This window comes from Lactuca virosa, chromosome 1, assembly GCF_052849685.1.
Source record: "Lactuca virosa cultivar CGN04683 chromosome 1, Lactuca_virosa_CGN04683_v6, whole genome shotgun sequence".
In the NCBI taxonomy this organism is placed as follows: Eukaryota; Viridiplantae; Streptophyta; class Magnoliopsida; order Asterales; family Asteraceae; genus Lactuca; species Lactuca virosa.
In genome coordinates, this window is record NC_136426.1 from 34967469 (window position 1) to 34981712 (window position 14244).

Consider the following 14244-nt stretch of genomic DNA (forward strand, 5'->3'; position numbering starts at 1 on the left):
GAAAGAGTAATTTTCTCTTAAACAACATAAATTGTAATCTAAATTAAGATTCTATATTAAATACTTTTTATAGATATCTTTTCCAAAAGAACTATTCAAAAACATAGGATAACAAATATTTTGTAGGATCTACATAGATAAGATCACGCGTAATGACACTTTAATGTACAAATACAACAAATATATATACAAACCGTGTTGGATTACTTCAGCCAATTTGATAATAAATTAATAATTTATACACATATAATCATGACGAAATAAATTTATTAAAAAGAAAAAAGAAAAAAAAAATCTGCTCCACCCACACCCACACCCACTCGCCTTTTACCATCATCTCCATTTCTTCCTCCTCCTTAAAGAATCCTACACTCCTCTCTCTCATCGAAAACCCAACACACAGCTGCCCTTTATAAAGAACAACATTAACTCCTTAATTACGAAGACACTGTTTGATTTGGTCCAAAATCGATTGTTTCTACAAGCCGGCGACCGAAGAAGAAACAAGAATTAGTCCACTTTTTACAGCTCCGCGAATTTAACGCCATTCAGTCGTTGTGTAATATGGTATTTCGAGTTTGTTATGTTGTCTAAATCATAAGAGCAGTTCATATCCGAAACCCATTTTGTTTTTTCGAGAATAATGCGAGAAAGATTGGGAGTTTTATTAACGGTGGGGTCGCCGATCTGGGAATCATTGTTAGCTGCGATTTGATGGTGCCGGTTACTTCGCCGGAGAAGATTCAACACGTTTAATGGAGTTCAAGATTCGTTGTAGGAGTAATGGTAATAGTAGATGTGCTGTTTTTTCCAGACGAAAATGTTGGACTGAGCTATTACTTCTACAGGTAAAATCTCAATCATGTTTTTTCGTCTTTTAGAGTTAATTTGTCTTTTCAGTACTGTTATCAGTGGAAATTCTAGGGTTCTATTTATTTATCCAATTTTTTTGTATGTGAAAGATTGAAGCTTTCAAAATCTTCAATGGAACTGTTCACGCCCTCTCTCACCTCAGCAATTTTTGGTTAAAAAAATCGAAGCTTTCATGGTCTTTAATTACTATTTTGTCTGTAATATACTCTTTTACTGTTTCAATTTAATCTTTCTTATGATTGTACGACTACTTCTTTATAAACGAAAATTAGGGTTTGCTAAATCCAGTCCCTTTTTGGATATTAGAATTTAAACTTAAGACGCTTCAAGTGAATTCATGATGGGCTATCATCGTTGTACGCTTTAGAGATCTGGGTGTGTATCTAATCAAAAAATAGAAAATTTACAGTTTTAGAAAATCCAAATTTCGTACTTCACATCCTTTTTATGTTTCTTTAAGCTACAATAATTGATCTATTTTTTGTTGTACATTTCAGATTCTATTACTCCTGGTATTTTTGGACATCATTCAAGCAAAATACAACGATAAAGAATTGCAGTGGAGAGAGCCAGAAAAGGGTGCTGAAAATGTTGCATCACATTCTTGTATTCATGATGAAATAATTGAACAAAGAAGAAAGAAACCAGGAAACAAAGTTTATTCAGTAACTCCACAGGTTTATCAAGCTCCTGATACCTCAGAACCTCTTCACCACACAGGAAGGGCATTATTGGAAATTCAAAAACTTTCAAGTTTGCCCAAGAATGCAAAGCAACCTATCCGAATTTATTTAAACTATGATGCTGTGGGTCACTCACCTGCTAGAGACTGCAGGAAAGTTGGGGATATAGTGAAAGTGAGTTTAATCAAACAAAAATCTTGAAATTTATTCACTTTTTTTTTTAATATAAATTTCTTGATTATTTATTTTTTTCTTTCAGTTAGGTGAACCCCCTGCAGCTTCTAATTTGGGTACACCCTCTTGTAATCCTCAAAATGATCCACCAATTTATGGAGATTGCTGGTATAATTGCACTTCAGATGATATAGCAGGGGAGGATAAAAGGCATCGCCTTCGAAGGGTATTTTTCAAATTCACATTTTAATTCTTGGGTTTTGTGTTATATGTATGTTATTATGTCAAGGGTATAATCGTCTTTTTCATATTTCATGTTGATCAGGCTTTAGGGCAGACAGCAGATTGGTTTAGAAGAGCTTTAGCTGTTGAGCCTGTAAGAGGAAACTTGCGTTTAAGTGGCTACTCTGCATGTGGTCAAGATGGTGGTGTTCAACTCCCTCGTGAATATGTTGAAGGTAAAACTTGGTCAAAGTTTCATATTTGACCAATCTTTTTCATGATTTAAAAAGATGACATTTTTTTTAAAATCTTTACAGAGGGTGTTGCGGATGCTGATTTAGTTCTTTTGGTGACCACAAGACCGACATCTGGCAATACACTGGCATGGGCCGTAGCATGTGAACGCGATCAATGGGGTCGTGCAATTGCAGGTAATATAAAGTGTTTTCTGGATAAATGATGTTTAAAAAAGTATACTTGAGAAAAAGACAAAAAAAAAACTTTGGGAAATGGAAGGAAAAAGTAAATGAGAGTGAAAAAACATATAAAGTTATAACCCGGTAAAGAGTCTCCTTTGTTCTTTCTGTATTAAGTAAAAAAGAAACAACCATATATAGCTTACCAGATTAAGTCTGTTTGAACAGGGCATGTGAATGTTGCCCCTCGCCATTTGACTGCAGAAGCAGAAACACTACTTTCCGCTACACTCATACATGAAGTGAGTGTGGTTTTTTTATTTTTCTTTTTTTGTTAAAAAAAATTTAAAAAGATGCGAGCTTTTTATAAAAAGTGTTTCTGATAAGTTTGGATTTGCAGGTGATGCATGTCCTTGGATTCGACCCTCACGCCTTTACACATTTTAGAGACGAGAGAAAAAGGAGGCGAACTCAGGTGAATTGTTAAATTCCAAAACTTTTTATATTTTTAAAATCCGAAACATGTAAATTAATCATTGGTTTTCTTGTTCAAAATATTTTAAGGTAACCGAAACTGTAACGGATGAAAAACTTGGAAGGACAGTGACACGTGTCGTGCTCCCACGCGTTGTCATGCATTCACGCTATCATTACGGGGTACATTTCATACATTTCCCCCTTCTTTTACTTTTGTAGAAATATTCTATTTTTTTGATAAAATAAGTCAAATGAATGAACTATATAAAAAAACTTTTGTTGGCAGGCATTCTCCGAGAATTTCACCGGACTTGAGTTAGAAGATGGTGGAGGCCGTGGAACTTCAGGTATCTCAATAAGTGCTTAACCCAATAAGCTCATTAACTCAAAAAGAAACATCATTTCTGATTTCCCTAACTTTTTGTCTGAATCAGGATCTCATTGGGAAAAGAGACTTCTGATGAACGAGATCATGACTGGTTCAGTTGATACAAGATCAGTAGTTTCAAAAATGACATTGGCTTTATTAGAAGACAGTGGTTGGTATGAAGCAAATTACAGCATGGCAGATCATCTTGATTGGGGACATAACCAAGGGACCGAGTTTTTAACTGCCCCTTGTAACCTATGGAACGGGCCCTACCATTGCAACACAACACAGTTAACAGGGTGTACATATAACCGTGAAGCCGAGGGTTATTGCCCAATTGTAAATTATAGTGGTGATCTTCCTCTATGGGCCCGTTATTTTCCTCAACCTAACAAAGGTGAGTAAAAATGAGTATCATAACAAGTGTTTATACTTTTTATAAAGTTGAAATAGATTTTGACTTTTTTTGACTTGGTGATTATTGATGACAGGTGGGCAGTCGTCATTGGCTGATTATTGCACTTATTTTGTAGCTTATTCTGATGGTTCGTGTATAGACACTAATAGTGCAAGGGAGCCTGATAGAATGTTGGGTGAAGTGCGTGGAAGTAACTCGAGGTGAGGGTTATATAATAATAATAATTGGGTAGAATTTTTTTGAATTATAAAGTTTTAATAAGGAAAAATTTATGATTATAATTTAATTTCTATTTTGTGAAGGTGTATGGCCTCTTCGTTAGTGAGAAACGGATTTGTAAGAGGCTCTATGACACAAGGAAACGGTTGTTATCAACGAAGATGTACAAATAACACATTAGAGGTGCTCAAAGAATAACTTAAAAATCTTTTATTTTTTCTGGATAAATGATGCTTAAAGAATAAACAATATGTTAAATAAGTTTCTCCTATTATAATTCATAAATCAATATCTGTTTTCAGGTTGCTGTTGATGGCATTTGGAGAACTTGTCCTGAAGCTGGTGGACCCATTCAGTTTCCTGGTTTTAATGGTAATTTTGTTTGTTATTCATAATATAATGATTATTGACATTATTTTTCTGTGATTTAGACTGTTTATTTAACACAATAGTGTATTTTTTTTGTAGGTGAACTTATCTGCCCGGCATATCATGAACTCTGTAGCATAAACCCTATTTTGACATCCGGGCAGTGCCCGAATTCATGTAACTCCAATGGTGACTGCATTGATGGAAAATGTCACTGTTTTATCGGGTTCAATGGCCATGATTGTAGCAAACGTAACATTTTATTTTCCCTTTTCAAACTTTTTAATTTTTTTTTTAATTTTTATTTCTTTATATAAAACAAATGTATTTTTTCAGGATCCTGCCCAACCAATTGTAGTGGAAACGGGAAGTGCCTGAAAAACGGTATTTGCGAATGCAAAAACGGATACACGGGGATCGATTGCTCAACAGGTGAGTTTCAGTTCAATTGTTTTGAACATTTTAAAGTTGAGGGACTTAAAATGAAAGTTTTGGACTTTATTATGCAGCTGTTTGTGACGAACAATGTAGTCTTCATGGTGGGGTGTGTGACAACGGTGTTTGCGAATTCCGATGTTCCGATTACGCGGGTTACACATGTAGAAACACTTCAAAGGTTCTAGAAAGTCTGTCGATTTGTAAAGATGTGTTGATAAATGATGCAGAAGGGCAACATTGTGCACCAAGTGAATCCAGCATATTGCAGCAGCTTGAAGAAGTGGTGGTGATGCCAAATTATCACCGCTTGTATCCAACTGGTGCTAGAAAAATTCTTAATATTTTTCGAGGGAGAAACTGCGATAAAGCTGCTAAAAGATTAGCTTGTTGGGTAAGCCTGTTTTTCTTATAGACAATTTGTGAAAATGTTAGGACTTAAGACTTGTTTCCCTGGGTTTCTATATTAAGTCGTTCTTTCTGCATTTACAGATATCAATACAGAAATGTGAAAAAGACGGTGACAACAGATTGAGAGTGTGTCATTCGGCATGCCAAGCGTATAATTTGGCGTGTGGGGCATCGTTGGATTGCTCGGATCAAACCCTTTTTAGTGATGAAGGTGAAGGTGAAGGATTGTGTACGGGTTGGGGTGAAGAAATGGAATCATGGTTTTGAAGTAAAATCTTTTGTGTTAATGATATTGATTCCTTTTAGGGAGGGATCTTTTGTAAATCATAGGCAGTTTTTTTTAACCCGAGGTTAATTGTGTTTTCGGGAGGTTTACTTTTAACTGTATAATTGTAGGGAAATGTCATGGCACGAAGTGTTGATGGCTTTAGATTTAGGGGTTTGTTTTTTCTTTTTTTTTTCTCTAACCCAAGAATTATTTGGATTTTTTGGGGTGGGGGTCCTTTTTATTGATGAAATCCTTTTGGAAGAAGAGGAATGTATGGATTAAAAGGAAAGATAAAAAAGAAATGCAAGGTTATGAAGATTTGTTGACTAGTGTTTATGTTGGTTATTACTTAGTTTATTTATATATGTTTAGAGCAAATAACGTCGACAAAATAACCAAAATAGGTGGAGGCTCTTAACAGGTAACCACCTTTTAAACTCAATAAAAAAATCTTAATTTTCTCTTAAGAAGTTTGAAAAAAATACATATATTGTGAAATTATTGATGTATTTTAAAAATATGAATTTTTATCTACTTTTTTTTTTGAAGTTTTTCTTTGTAGACAATTAAAAAATTCATTTTGTAGTGGGCTCATTACAAAATTACATAGTTTTTTTGTTTAAAGAATTAAGAGAATGAGGATGGTTATTTTGTTAAAAAGCCTTCATATTTTTGTGTATTTTTGAGATTTTCTTTTCCCAATTAGTTCCGTGATGCTAATGACAACAAGTAGAGGCTTAGACAATGTTCGATTATAAGACTCGACTCGAGGGACTTTGGCGAACTTTCAGAATATTTCGAGGGAACAAGAACAAATAATGAGGATTACAAAAAAGATAATATACAACAAGATAACGTTTTTCAACTTTTTAAAATGTTAATATTGTTTTTGAGAAATGAATTATTCTCAACGCTTTTAAGGGCATGTTCGGCACGGAGCGTCTGAGAGTGTTTGAGAGCTTCTAACTTCTAGCGTTTGACAAACAGGGGCGGACCTAGGGGTGGTCCACGGTGGCACTGGCAACCCCTAACTTTTCCGGCCGCAGTGGAAAATTTTTCGAAAAATTTTGAAATTTTTATTTTTTATACTACCGTGCAACCCCTAACTTTTCCGTGCAACCCTTACTGTAAAATCCTGCGTCCGCCCCTGTTGACAAAACACTCCGTTTTGAACAGAAAGCCTCGTTCGGCACTACAAGCTTCTAATGTTTAGTTTAAACAAAACGCTCCAAATCCAAAGTTTAAAAAAACGCTACAAGTTACAAGCTATCCGCTACCACTACAAGCCACCCACTACCAGCTAATTTTACCGAACACGCCCTAAGTTACTAACAAATTAAATTTTATCACGGGTAAGACTAAATTATTAAAATCTGTTAATATGGTATGGTTTGGTCAAAAATTGATGTTTTGATAATATATATATATATATATATATATATATATATATATATATATATATAGAGAGAGAGAGAGAGAGAGAGAGAGAGAGAGAGAGAGAGAGAGAGAGAGAGAGAGAGAGAGAGAGAGAGAGAGAGAGAGAGCAAATTACAAGAATGATCCTTAAAGTTTTGGTTTTTTTCCCTAAAATAGTCTCTATGAAACTTTTTTCCCTCAGATGGTACCTACGGAGCAAACCTTGAACACAAATGATCCTTATGACTAACTTTCTTAACAGATTCTGTTAAATATGTGTGAAAAGACGAAAATGCCCTTTGTTTTTATGCAAAAAACAAATGATATTTTTTCATTTAACAAAAGTTAACATAATCTGTTAGCAAAGTTAGTCACAGGGGCCTTTTGTGTGCAATGTTTGTATAGTAGGTACCATCTAAGGGAAAAAAGTTTCGTAGGGATTACTTTAGGGAAAAAACAAAACCTTAAGGACCATTCGTGTATATATATATATATATATATATATATATATATATATATATATATATATATATATATATATATATATATATATATATATATATAAGGGGACGGTTCACTTGAGATTAAAAAAATGTAGAGATCTTGATATTCAGCCTCAGCCACATATTTCTCATTTTCCGCTCACCAGCGGGTATGCGTAATCATAAATGATTATATGATAGAGGTGTATAATCATATATGATTATACATGTTTATACGTATATATCTAATCATAAATGATTATACATATATATCTATTTACAAACGGAATAATCATATATGATTATGACAGTTAGTGGCAGAAGATGTGGTGATGACAGAGGTGGCACTGGTATAAGTGACAGAGGTGACAGTGGTATAAGTGACAGAGGTGGCATCGGTGGTGTTGACTGGTGTTAGAGGTGGTGGTATTGGTGGTGGCGGTGGCGGTTGTGATGGTGGGGATGGTGACAGAGGAGAAAGGAACGAGCGGCGCTATATAATCATTTATGATTATAACAGGCCTACCGCATGGGTACATCAGAGGGTTAGAGCGACATATGTGCAATATGTGGCTGAGGTTGAATTTCAAGATCTCTATTTTATTTTTAATTTCAATGGAACCTACCTATATATCTCTCTCTCTCTCTCTCTCTCTCTCTATATATATATATATATATATATATATATATATATATATATATATATATATATATATATATATATATGCAATTGGACCGTTACCGGTGGTATTTTTGTTATTTTTAGGTGTCATATTTTAGCCACAATGCTTTTTTATATTTGTAGTTGAAACAATTGGCATGTCTTGTTTATTCATTGATTATCAAAAGCATTTATAGTTACAAAGCCTCATGAGGGATAACGTACCAAAAAGATAAAAGGATAAAACAATAAACTATTCAAACTATTCAAAAGAAGATAAGAAAGATAAGCTCTAATCAGATTAATTCTCAATAGTTTTGGTCCTTAAAATTTTTGGGTTTCATACATATATTTTTTGGGGTTCACACTTTTACCACATGAGTCATAACTTTTATATATTTATAGGTTAAGCACATTCAGTCTCCCATCAAAATGGAGGTAGTAGCTTACTAGTTTTTGCCCATATTCATAATAGAGTGATTCTATGGATTTCAATTTTTTTATTGGTTGGTCCTATGAGTCTAGTTTGTAAAAAAAATTGTACAAAAATATACAAAAAAGTTGTAAAAAAGTTTAAAAAGATTGTAAATAAGTTAGAAAAAGGTTGTAAAAAGTCATAATTTTTAATATAAAAAGTTGTACAAATATTCATACAAATACTAATTTTTAGACGAACTTGTAGATTTTTTTTTATTGGGTAACAAAATTTAAAGTTTGGATAAATTCGTAATATAATATAAAAATGGTCCATAAAGATGGGAAAATGACCTGTAGGTGATAATAAAAAAGTCAATATTTTTTTTATGTATTAAGTTAATTCCCAAAAAATGGTGTGCATAGTAGATATCTTGATGATGAAAATCATCTTTGTATTTTTTTACGAATGAAATTGTTCCTTTGTAAGTGTTCATTGATGATTCTAGTAAAAACGATTTATATAAGGCTTTGACTTTTTTTGTTATAATATAGTCCGGCGATTAGGAGGAAAGCTTTCCAACTAGCTAGGTGGGTTGTGTTCGAAAACACGAAATGTGTTTCTTTTGACTATTTCGATCTCAATAAGCTGTCAATTTTAATCAAATCAAGATTACATATTTCATTAGAAGTCTTATGTAATACATTTAATTTCTATAATTTAAAAGATTTAAAACCCACAAATAAAAAAAAATTGATTCGTACACAACAATTTTTCTCCATACATAACAATACATGTTTTAAAATATTGTATTGTACAACTCTATAAAACATAAATTGTTGTGTACTGAAAAAAAAATATTTTGTACGAATCACTATCCAATAAAAAAGAGCTATAAAAATCGAATCAACTAAACAACCAAAAACAATATATAAGTTTCAACATGTAAAAACTTAATTGTTGAATTTCCTTAAATCAACTTTTTTCCATACACAAACAATTTCACATATTCAATAACCGGAGAAGGATGAAAACCAGAAGTCGTAGCAAAAGTAAGGTATGCACAAGTTACACCAATGTATATTTTGAACCAAACAGATGAGAAAAATGTAAGATATGTAAATAAATAAGTAGTCCCTATAACTATTATGCAATTTATCACACATTTTATTGTTGAGAGCTCTTGTTCTGTTCCTTCATTTTCAAAATGACCACGTGTAATGAAATCGGATAGTAATTGGTCTTTGAGTTGAAATGACTGTAATAGCCATGCATTGGCCTCATTTTGTGAAGTCGGGATATCGTCCAAGGGGATGCGTCGCACATGGATATGAACTTCAGACGGTTCTATTCCAAAAACATTGTCCAAGAAGGTAGGACACCGGTTTTTGTATGCTATTGTCAAGTCGTATACTGAAATCATAATGGGAGTGTGAGAACACAGCAGAAAACACACACACACACACACACATATATATATATATATATATATATATATATATATATATATATATATATATATATATATATATATATATTATTTGCAAGAGAAAGGTTAAAATTTTATTTGCCAATTGGGAAAAGGTCACAATTTGGAAGATATGTTAGAGCTAACCAAATGAATAATAAGCTTTGATGATATAAATTATGGACATTATGAGATATTTATAAGATATTTTATAAAAGTAATAGAAAATGTAGAACCTGCATCCAAAGATCCCCTCAAGATTTCCAAACAAGCATGAAAACCTCTTGTTTTAGGAAGCAACACATTCTTGAGAATAGGCAGCCCATTTTCAGCAGCAAATTTTTGGCTTTTTATGCATTTTTGCTCTCTGTTTATCAAATAGAAAACATAGTAATTCAAATACATATAAAATATAACTTTACATGCTTTAAACTATGCAATAAAATAAAAAAAAACAAAAAGGATATCTAATATATATGCATTACGTGAAATCAGTTCCTTCGGGAAAAACAGCAAGCCACAATGGATCTGAATGATTTGTAAAAGTTGACAACATCTTTTGCATGTTACTTTCATCAACTTTCCATTTTCTTTCAACTGAAATAAATTCCAAAATATGAAATACCCAACCAAATAAAGGTAATTTCATCAAGCTGCTTTTAAGTACATATCTGATGCAACTTATGGATCCCTTTCTCAAGGCAAGATCCCAAAGATACATCCAGTCAACTTCCGTTTTGTGGTTAGCAATAAGAAGAACACGTTCCTTTTCTGGAACAGTTTCTCCAGAGAAAACAACTTTAGTTTTGTTGATCTTTTCAAATAAGAATGGCCATAAAGATAGCCAAATCCCATAAACGAAAGACAATGCCTTTCTGCTATAATGTATGCTGAAAAATCGGGGCAAAACTGAGGCAGGAGTGCCTAAAAAAACTATAAATACAAAGGCAGTCGAAAGATAAACCACCAAGAATACCAGACCCCTTATGGCCCTTTGAAAAGTCAAAGGGTAGTTCTTTAATCCACCATCGGAGTCTGAGTTTGAAGTCTTACACGCATCCATTTTTTTTGGAACTCTTGGTCATGTAATAAAGGTGCATTTGCTGTTAAATAGATGAAAGTAGACTCACGATATACATGCTTTCCTTGAAATTGGCAAAAGAATTAGTGGATGTTTGTTAAAGAAACAAGAAGCAATGCATGGAAACATATCACACCAATTAAGCCATAACTTAACAATACCCTGGAAATATTATTAGTTATTAAAGTCTAAAGTATGTTCACTAATCAAATAACTATTATATTTGAAGTATACGAATTTAGACATATGCATGCCCTCTTATTTCATATATTTGATTCTTTCATTTTGTAAAAAAGTTAATAACATAAAATACCCTATATGTTGGGTTTTTTTATGAATTAAACCTCAACTTCTTTTTTATTTTCTACAAAAACCTTGTATTATTTATTTCATTTATTTGTATTATTTATTTATTTCAATTTGATTTATTTTTTCAAAATAGCTCTCATAAAACATCTAGACCACAAATGCAAGTATTACATGACGCGCCACAAATCTATCCCAAGCAAAACTAATTTAATCCAAAATATCTGATTTAAAAAATGGTAGTTAAAGGATTGTTTGACAAAAAATGTTTGGGATCTTCTAGCTTTTAAGTTTTGAAAAAACGTTCGATTTATATAAAAAACTTTGTTTGGCAGTACGGAGTTTTAACTTTCAGTTTAAATAAAACGTTCCAAATCTAAAAGATAATTATAGTGTTTAAGAAAAAACTCATAAGCTTTTAGAATCAATTTACATACATGCCCTTAAATATATATTTATAATTTCATATAGTTATCATTTTTAAACAATTTGTCATTTTATGTAATTTTATATATTTTAAAAGCTTTCAACTATTTTTACCTAATACTCATATAACAAATAAAAGCTACAACTTTCAGCTACCAACTATTCGTTATCCAACTAGTTTTGTCAAACAACGTTCAAATTGATAAATACGAAAAAAAACAAGTCAATTTTCAATACTTTCCGAAATTACGTGGCCTTTTTTTTTGTGTGTGATTATTCCAGTTTTTTATTTTATGACATTAATCTCTATTTATTAAAAATCAAATGAGAATATTTATTAATTGTAGTTGGATTAAGCCCAAATCCAAAAACAGATAGGCCGATCCAGTAGCTAAGCACTGCAGCGAACATTGCATGACACAAGAATCTTCCAGAGATTTCAACAAACCAAACTCTATCAGATTCAACGATTTTAAAATGCTAAATAGGAACGAAGTCTTTAACAATCATCGCATGCAACTTGGAATCTTCCTCCGATTCTACACCTCAAGCAACGAATATTGATTACAGGGTGCATCGCGTTCGCCGGTCGCTGTATTTCTCCGAAGATCTATACGGTGAGTTATTTCCCCGATCCTCTGTAGTCTTATGATCTTTTCCTGATCTTGATTGATGTTTGTGTTGTTGACTTGTTTCTTCCACGAATCGAACCAATTTATCATAAATTCACCTTCTTGTTTAGTTTTTCCGAATTCATATTAAGTAATGAACCATTTTTGATTGAATTTTCTGCTCCTGAAACCCTAGAAGGTCCAAGTTTTGTTTGATTGATGCTTGTTGTACTTTAGGGTTTTACTTTTTCATGTAGTTTAATCAGCGGGATTTTGATTTATCGTTGCAATTGTTGGATGGACGATGTAAAAAAGTTTAGCTACTTCGATTTGGTTGTCTGCAAGTCTATGTTACCATTAAAATTTCATGAGTTTTTAGGATATTTTGTTTAGCTTTCTTCTTGCTTTTTGTTTGAAGTTTGATAATTAATTGGTGGGATTACTACAGGAAATTGAGCATTTGTTCTGAGAGAGATGTCTGCTGGGTTTGGGGAAGTGCCAAACAGGTCACCCCAATCCCCATCTTGTTCAAACCCTAACAATTCCAACAATGGCGATCCAGGAAACTTTGAATGCAACATATGCTTTGATTTAGCTCAAGATCCAATCGTGACTTTATGTGGTCACCTCTTTTGCTGGCCATGCCTTTACAAATGGCTTCACATTCATTCACATTCACAAGAATGCCCAGTTTGTAAAGCCCTAATTCAAGAAGAAAAGTTAGTACCTTTATATGGAAGAGGCAAAAACTCAACAGACCCAAGATCAAAATCAGTTCCAGGTGTCGAGATTCCACATCGGCCGCCAGGTCAGCGACCGGAAACCGCCCCTCCACCAGACAGAAACGCATTCCCCCAACATGGATTTGGATTAATGGGTGGTTTTGGGCCTGCAATGACTGCAAGTTTTGGGAATTTTACTTTCTCATTTGGTGGGTTGATTCCATCTTTCTTTAATGTTCAAATGCATGCTTTTACTGGTCCTCAGATGTATGGAAATGGTGGTGGTGGTGGTGTTCATGGTTTTAACTATGGCGGCAATCATCATCATCATCATCATCATCATGCACATGGTGGCCATCAGCAGAGAGGTCATCACCATGAAACAGGTTTTTCTGCAGCTTCACCAATTCTGATAATTGGTCTTCTTTTTCTGTTGGCTCTTCTTTGGAACTGAGGTAAATTTTAGTATGATGTGTCACATAGTTATTTGCCATTCAGAATGAGAATTGAGAAGTATATCATTTGTTTTTTTTTTCTTTATTTGATTATGGTATATGTAGCTGTTTGTAAAGGTTTGCTTTTAGACCATTATTTGTACTTTGAGCAGTGTTTGATCATGAGGATGTTTTTTGGATTAAACTTACTAGTGTACTTCTATGCCCCCCTATCTTGTTATAGGGTTAATGTAATAATTTGACCTATTAAAAAAGGGGATTGAAGGGGTGTTTGAGATTGCTTATGAAAGGGGCTTATTGACTTTTGACTTTTTAAAAAGTTAAAAAGTCTAAAAAAGTGTTTGCAATTGGATAAGTGATTTTAGAAATAGCTTTTCAAAACACTCAAAAATGAGTTTTTGAAAATTCGCATGTTTCTTATCTTTCAAATGCTTACAACTTATTCACCTAAATCAACTATGAAATGACTATAAGCTAGTAGTACAAATTACAAATAAGAAAGGTCCTATTTTTTTTTCAATATAGATTTGATTTTTTTTATATATAAATTATAAATAAAATTTAAAAAAGTAGGTTGGTCTTTGGGTTTGCCTTTGACTTTTGACCATCTTAATATAAGGTAGGTCCTCATTTCAATCCTCTCCACCAATGTTTTAAAACCCGGGTCGACCCGGCCGGTTCAACCGGTTGGACCGTGACCCGGGGTAGAAGGTGGGTCAATTGAGAGCGGTTTTTTGTAAAAATACGGACTGGATCGAACCGGCTGGGTTTCCCCTAAACCGCGGTCGAACCGTTTATGTCGAAACTAGGGGTGAGCATTTGGACCGGACCGGACCGGCTCTTGGGCCGGACCGGTTATGGAGAAT

General features: G+C 33.3%; 2 protein-coding genes and 1 pseudogene across 3 annotated transcripts; 2 read left to right on the top strand and 1 right to left on the bottom strand.

Moving 5' to 3' along the window:
* Positions 1-322: 322 nt before the first annotated feature.
* On the top strand, positions 323-5664 carry LOC145168459 (metalloendopeptidase / zinc ion binding protein). The gene is made up of 17 exons (XM_079087289.1): positions 323-848; positions 1371-1730; positions 1816-1956; positions 2056-2188; positions 2270-2383; positions 2597-2670; positions 2769-2843; positions 2933-3025; positions 3132-3192; positions 3280-3612; positions 3707-3833; positions 3936-4035; positions 4155-4224; positions 4321-4473; positions 4558-4653; positions 4731-5050; positions 5149-5664. The coding sequence occupies exons 1-17, from the start codon at positions 756-758 to the stop codon at positions 5332-5334; spliced, it is 2529 nt and encodes an 842-aa protein (XP_078943415.1). The 5' UTR covers positions 323-755; the 3' UTR covers positions 5335-5664.
* Positions 5665-9279: 3615 nt separating this feature from the next.
* On the bottom strand, positions 9280-10849 carry LOC145112802 (putative 1-acyl-sn-glycerol-3-phosphate acyltransferase 5 pseudogene; annotated as a pseudogene). Its single transcript, XR_013710656.1, has 3 exons — positions 10263-10849; positions 10014-10144; positions 9280-9722 (listed from the first exon to the last, which is right to left on the bottom strand). The product of XR_013710656.1 is annotated as a putative 1-acyl-sn-glycerol-3-phosphate acyltransferase 5 pseudogene (transcript).
* Positions 10850-11984: 1135 nt separating this feature from the next.
* Positions 11985-13562, top strand: LOC145168557 (uncharacterized). Its single transcript, XM_079087369.1, has 2 exons — positions 11985-12207; positions 12650-13562. The coding sequence occupies exon 2, from the start codon at positions 12676-12678 to the stop codon at positions 13375-13377; it is 702 nt and encodes a 233-aa protein (XP_078943495.1). The 5' UTR covers positions 11985-12207; positions 12650-12675; the 3' UTR covers positions 13378-13562.
* Positions 13563-14244: the final 682 nt, after the last annotated feature.

What these genes read in the sequence shown, in the direction of transcription:
- LOC145168459 (XM_079087289.1), top strand. Translation starts at nt 756, where the DNA reads ATGGAGTTCAAGATTCGTTGTAGGAGTAATGGTAATAGTAGATGTGCT. An exon ending in CCCTCGTGAATATGTTGAAG is followed by an intron (nt 2,189 to 2,269) that starts GTAAAACTTGGT and finishes AAATCTTTACAG; the next exon opens with AGGGTGTTGCGGATGCTGAT. An exon ending in CTAAAAGATTAGCTTGTTGG is followed by an intron (nt 5,051 to 5,148) that starts GTAAGCCTGTTT and finishes CTGCATTTACAG; the next exon opens with ATATCAATACAGAAATGTGA.
- LOC145168557 (XM_079087369.1), top strand. Translation starts at nt 12,676, where the DNA reads ATGTCTGCTGGGTTTGGGGAAGTGCCAAACAGGTCACCCCAATCCCCA.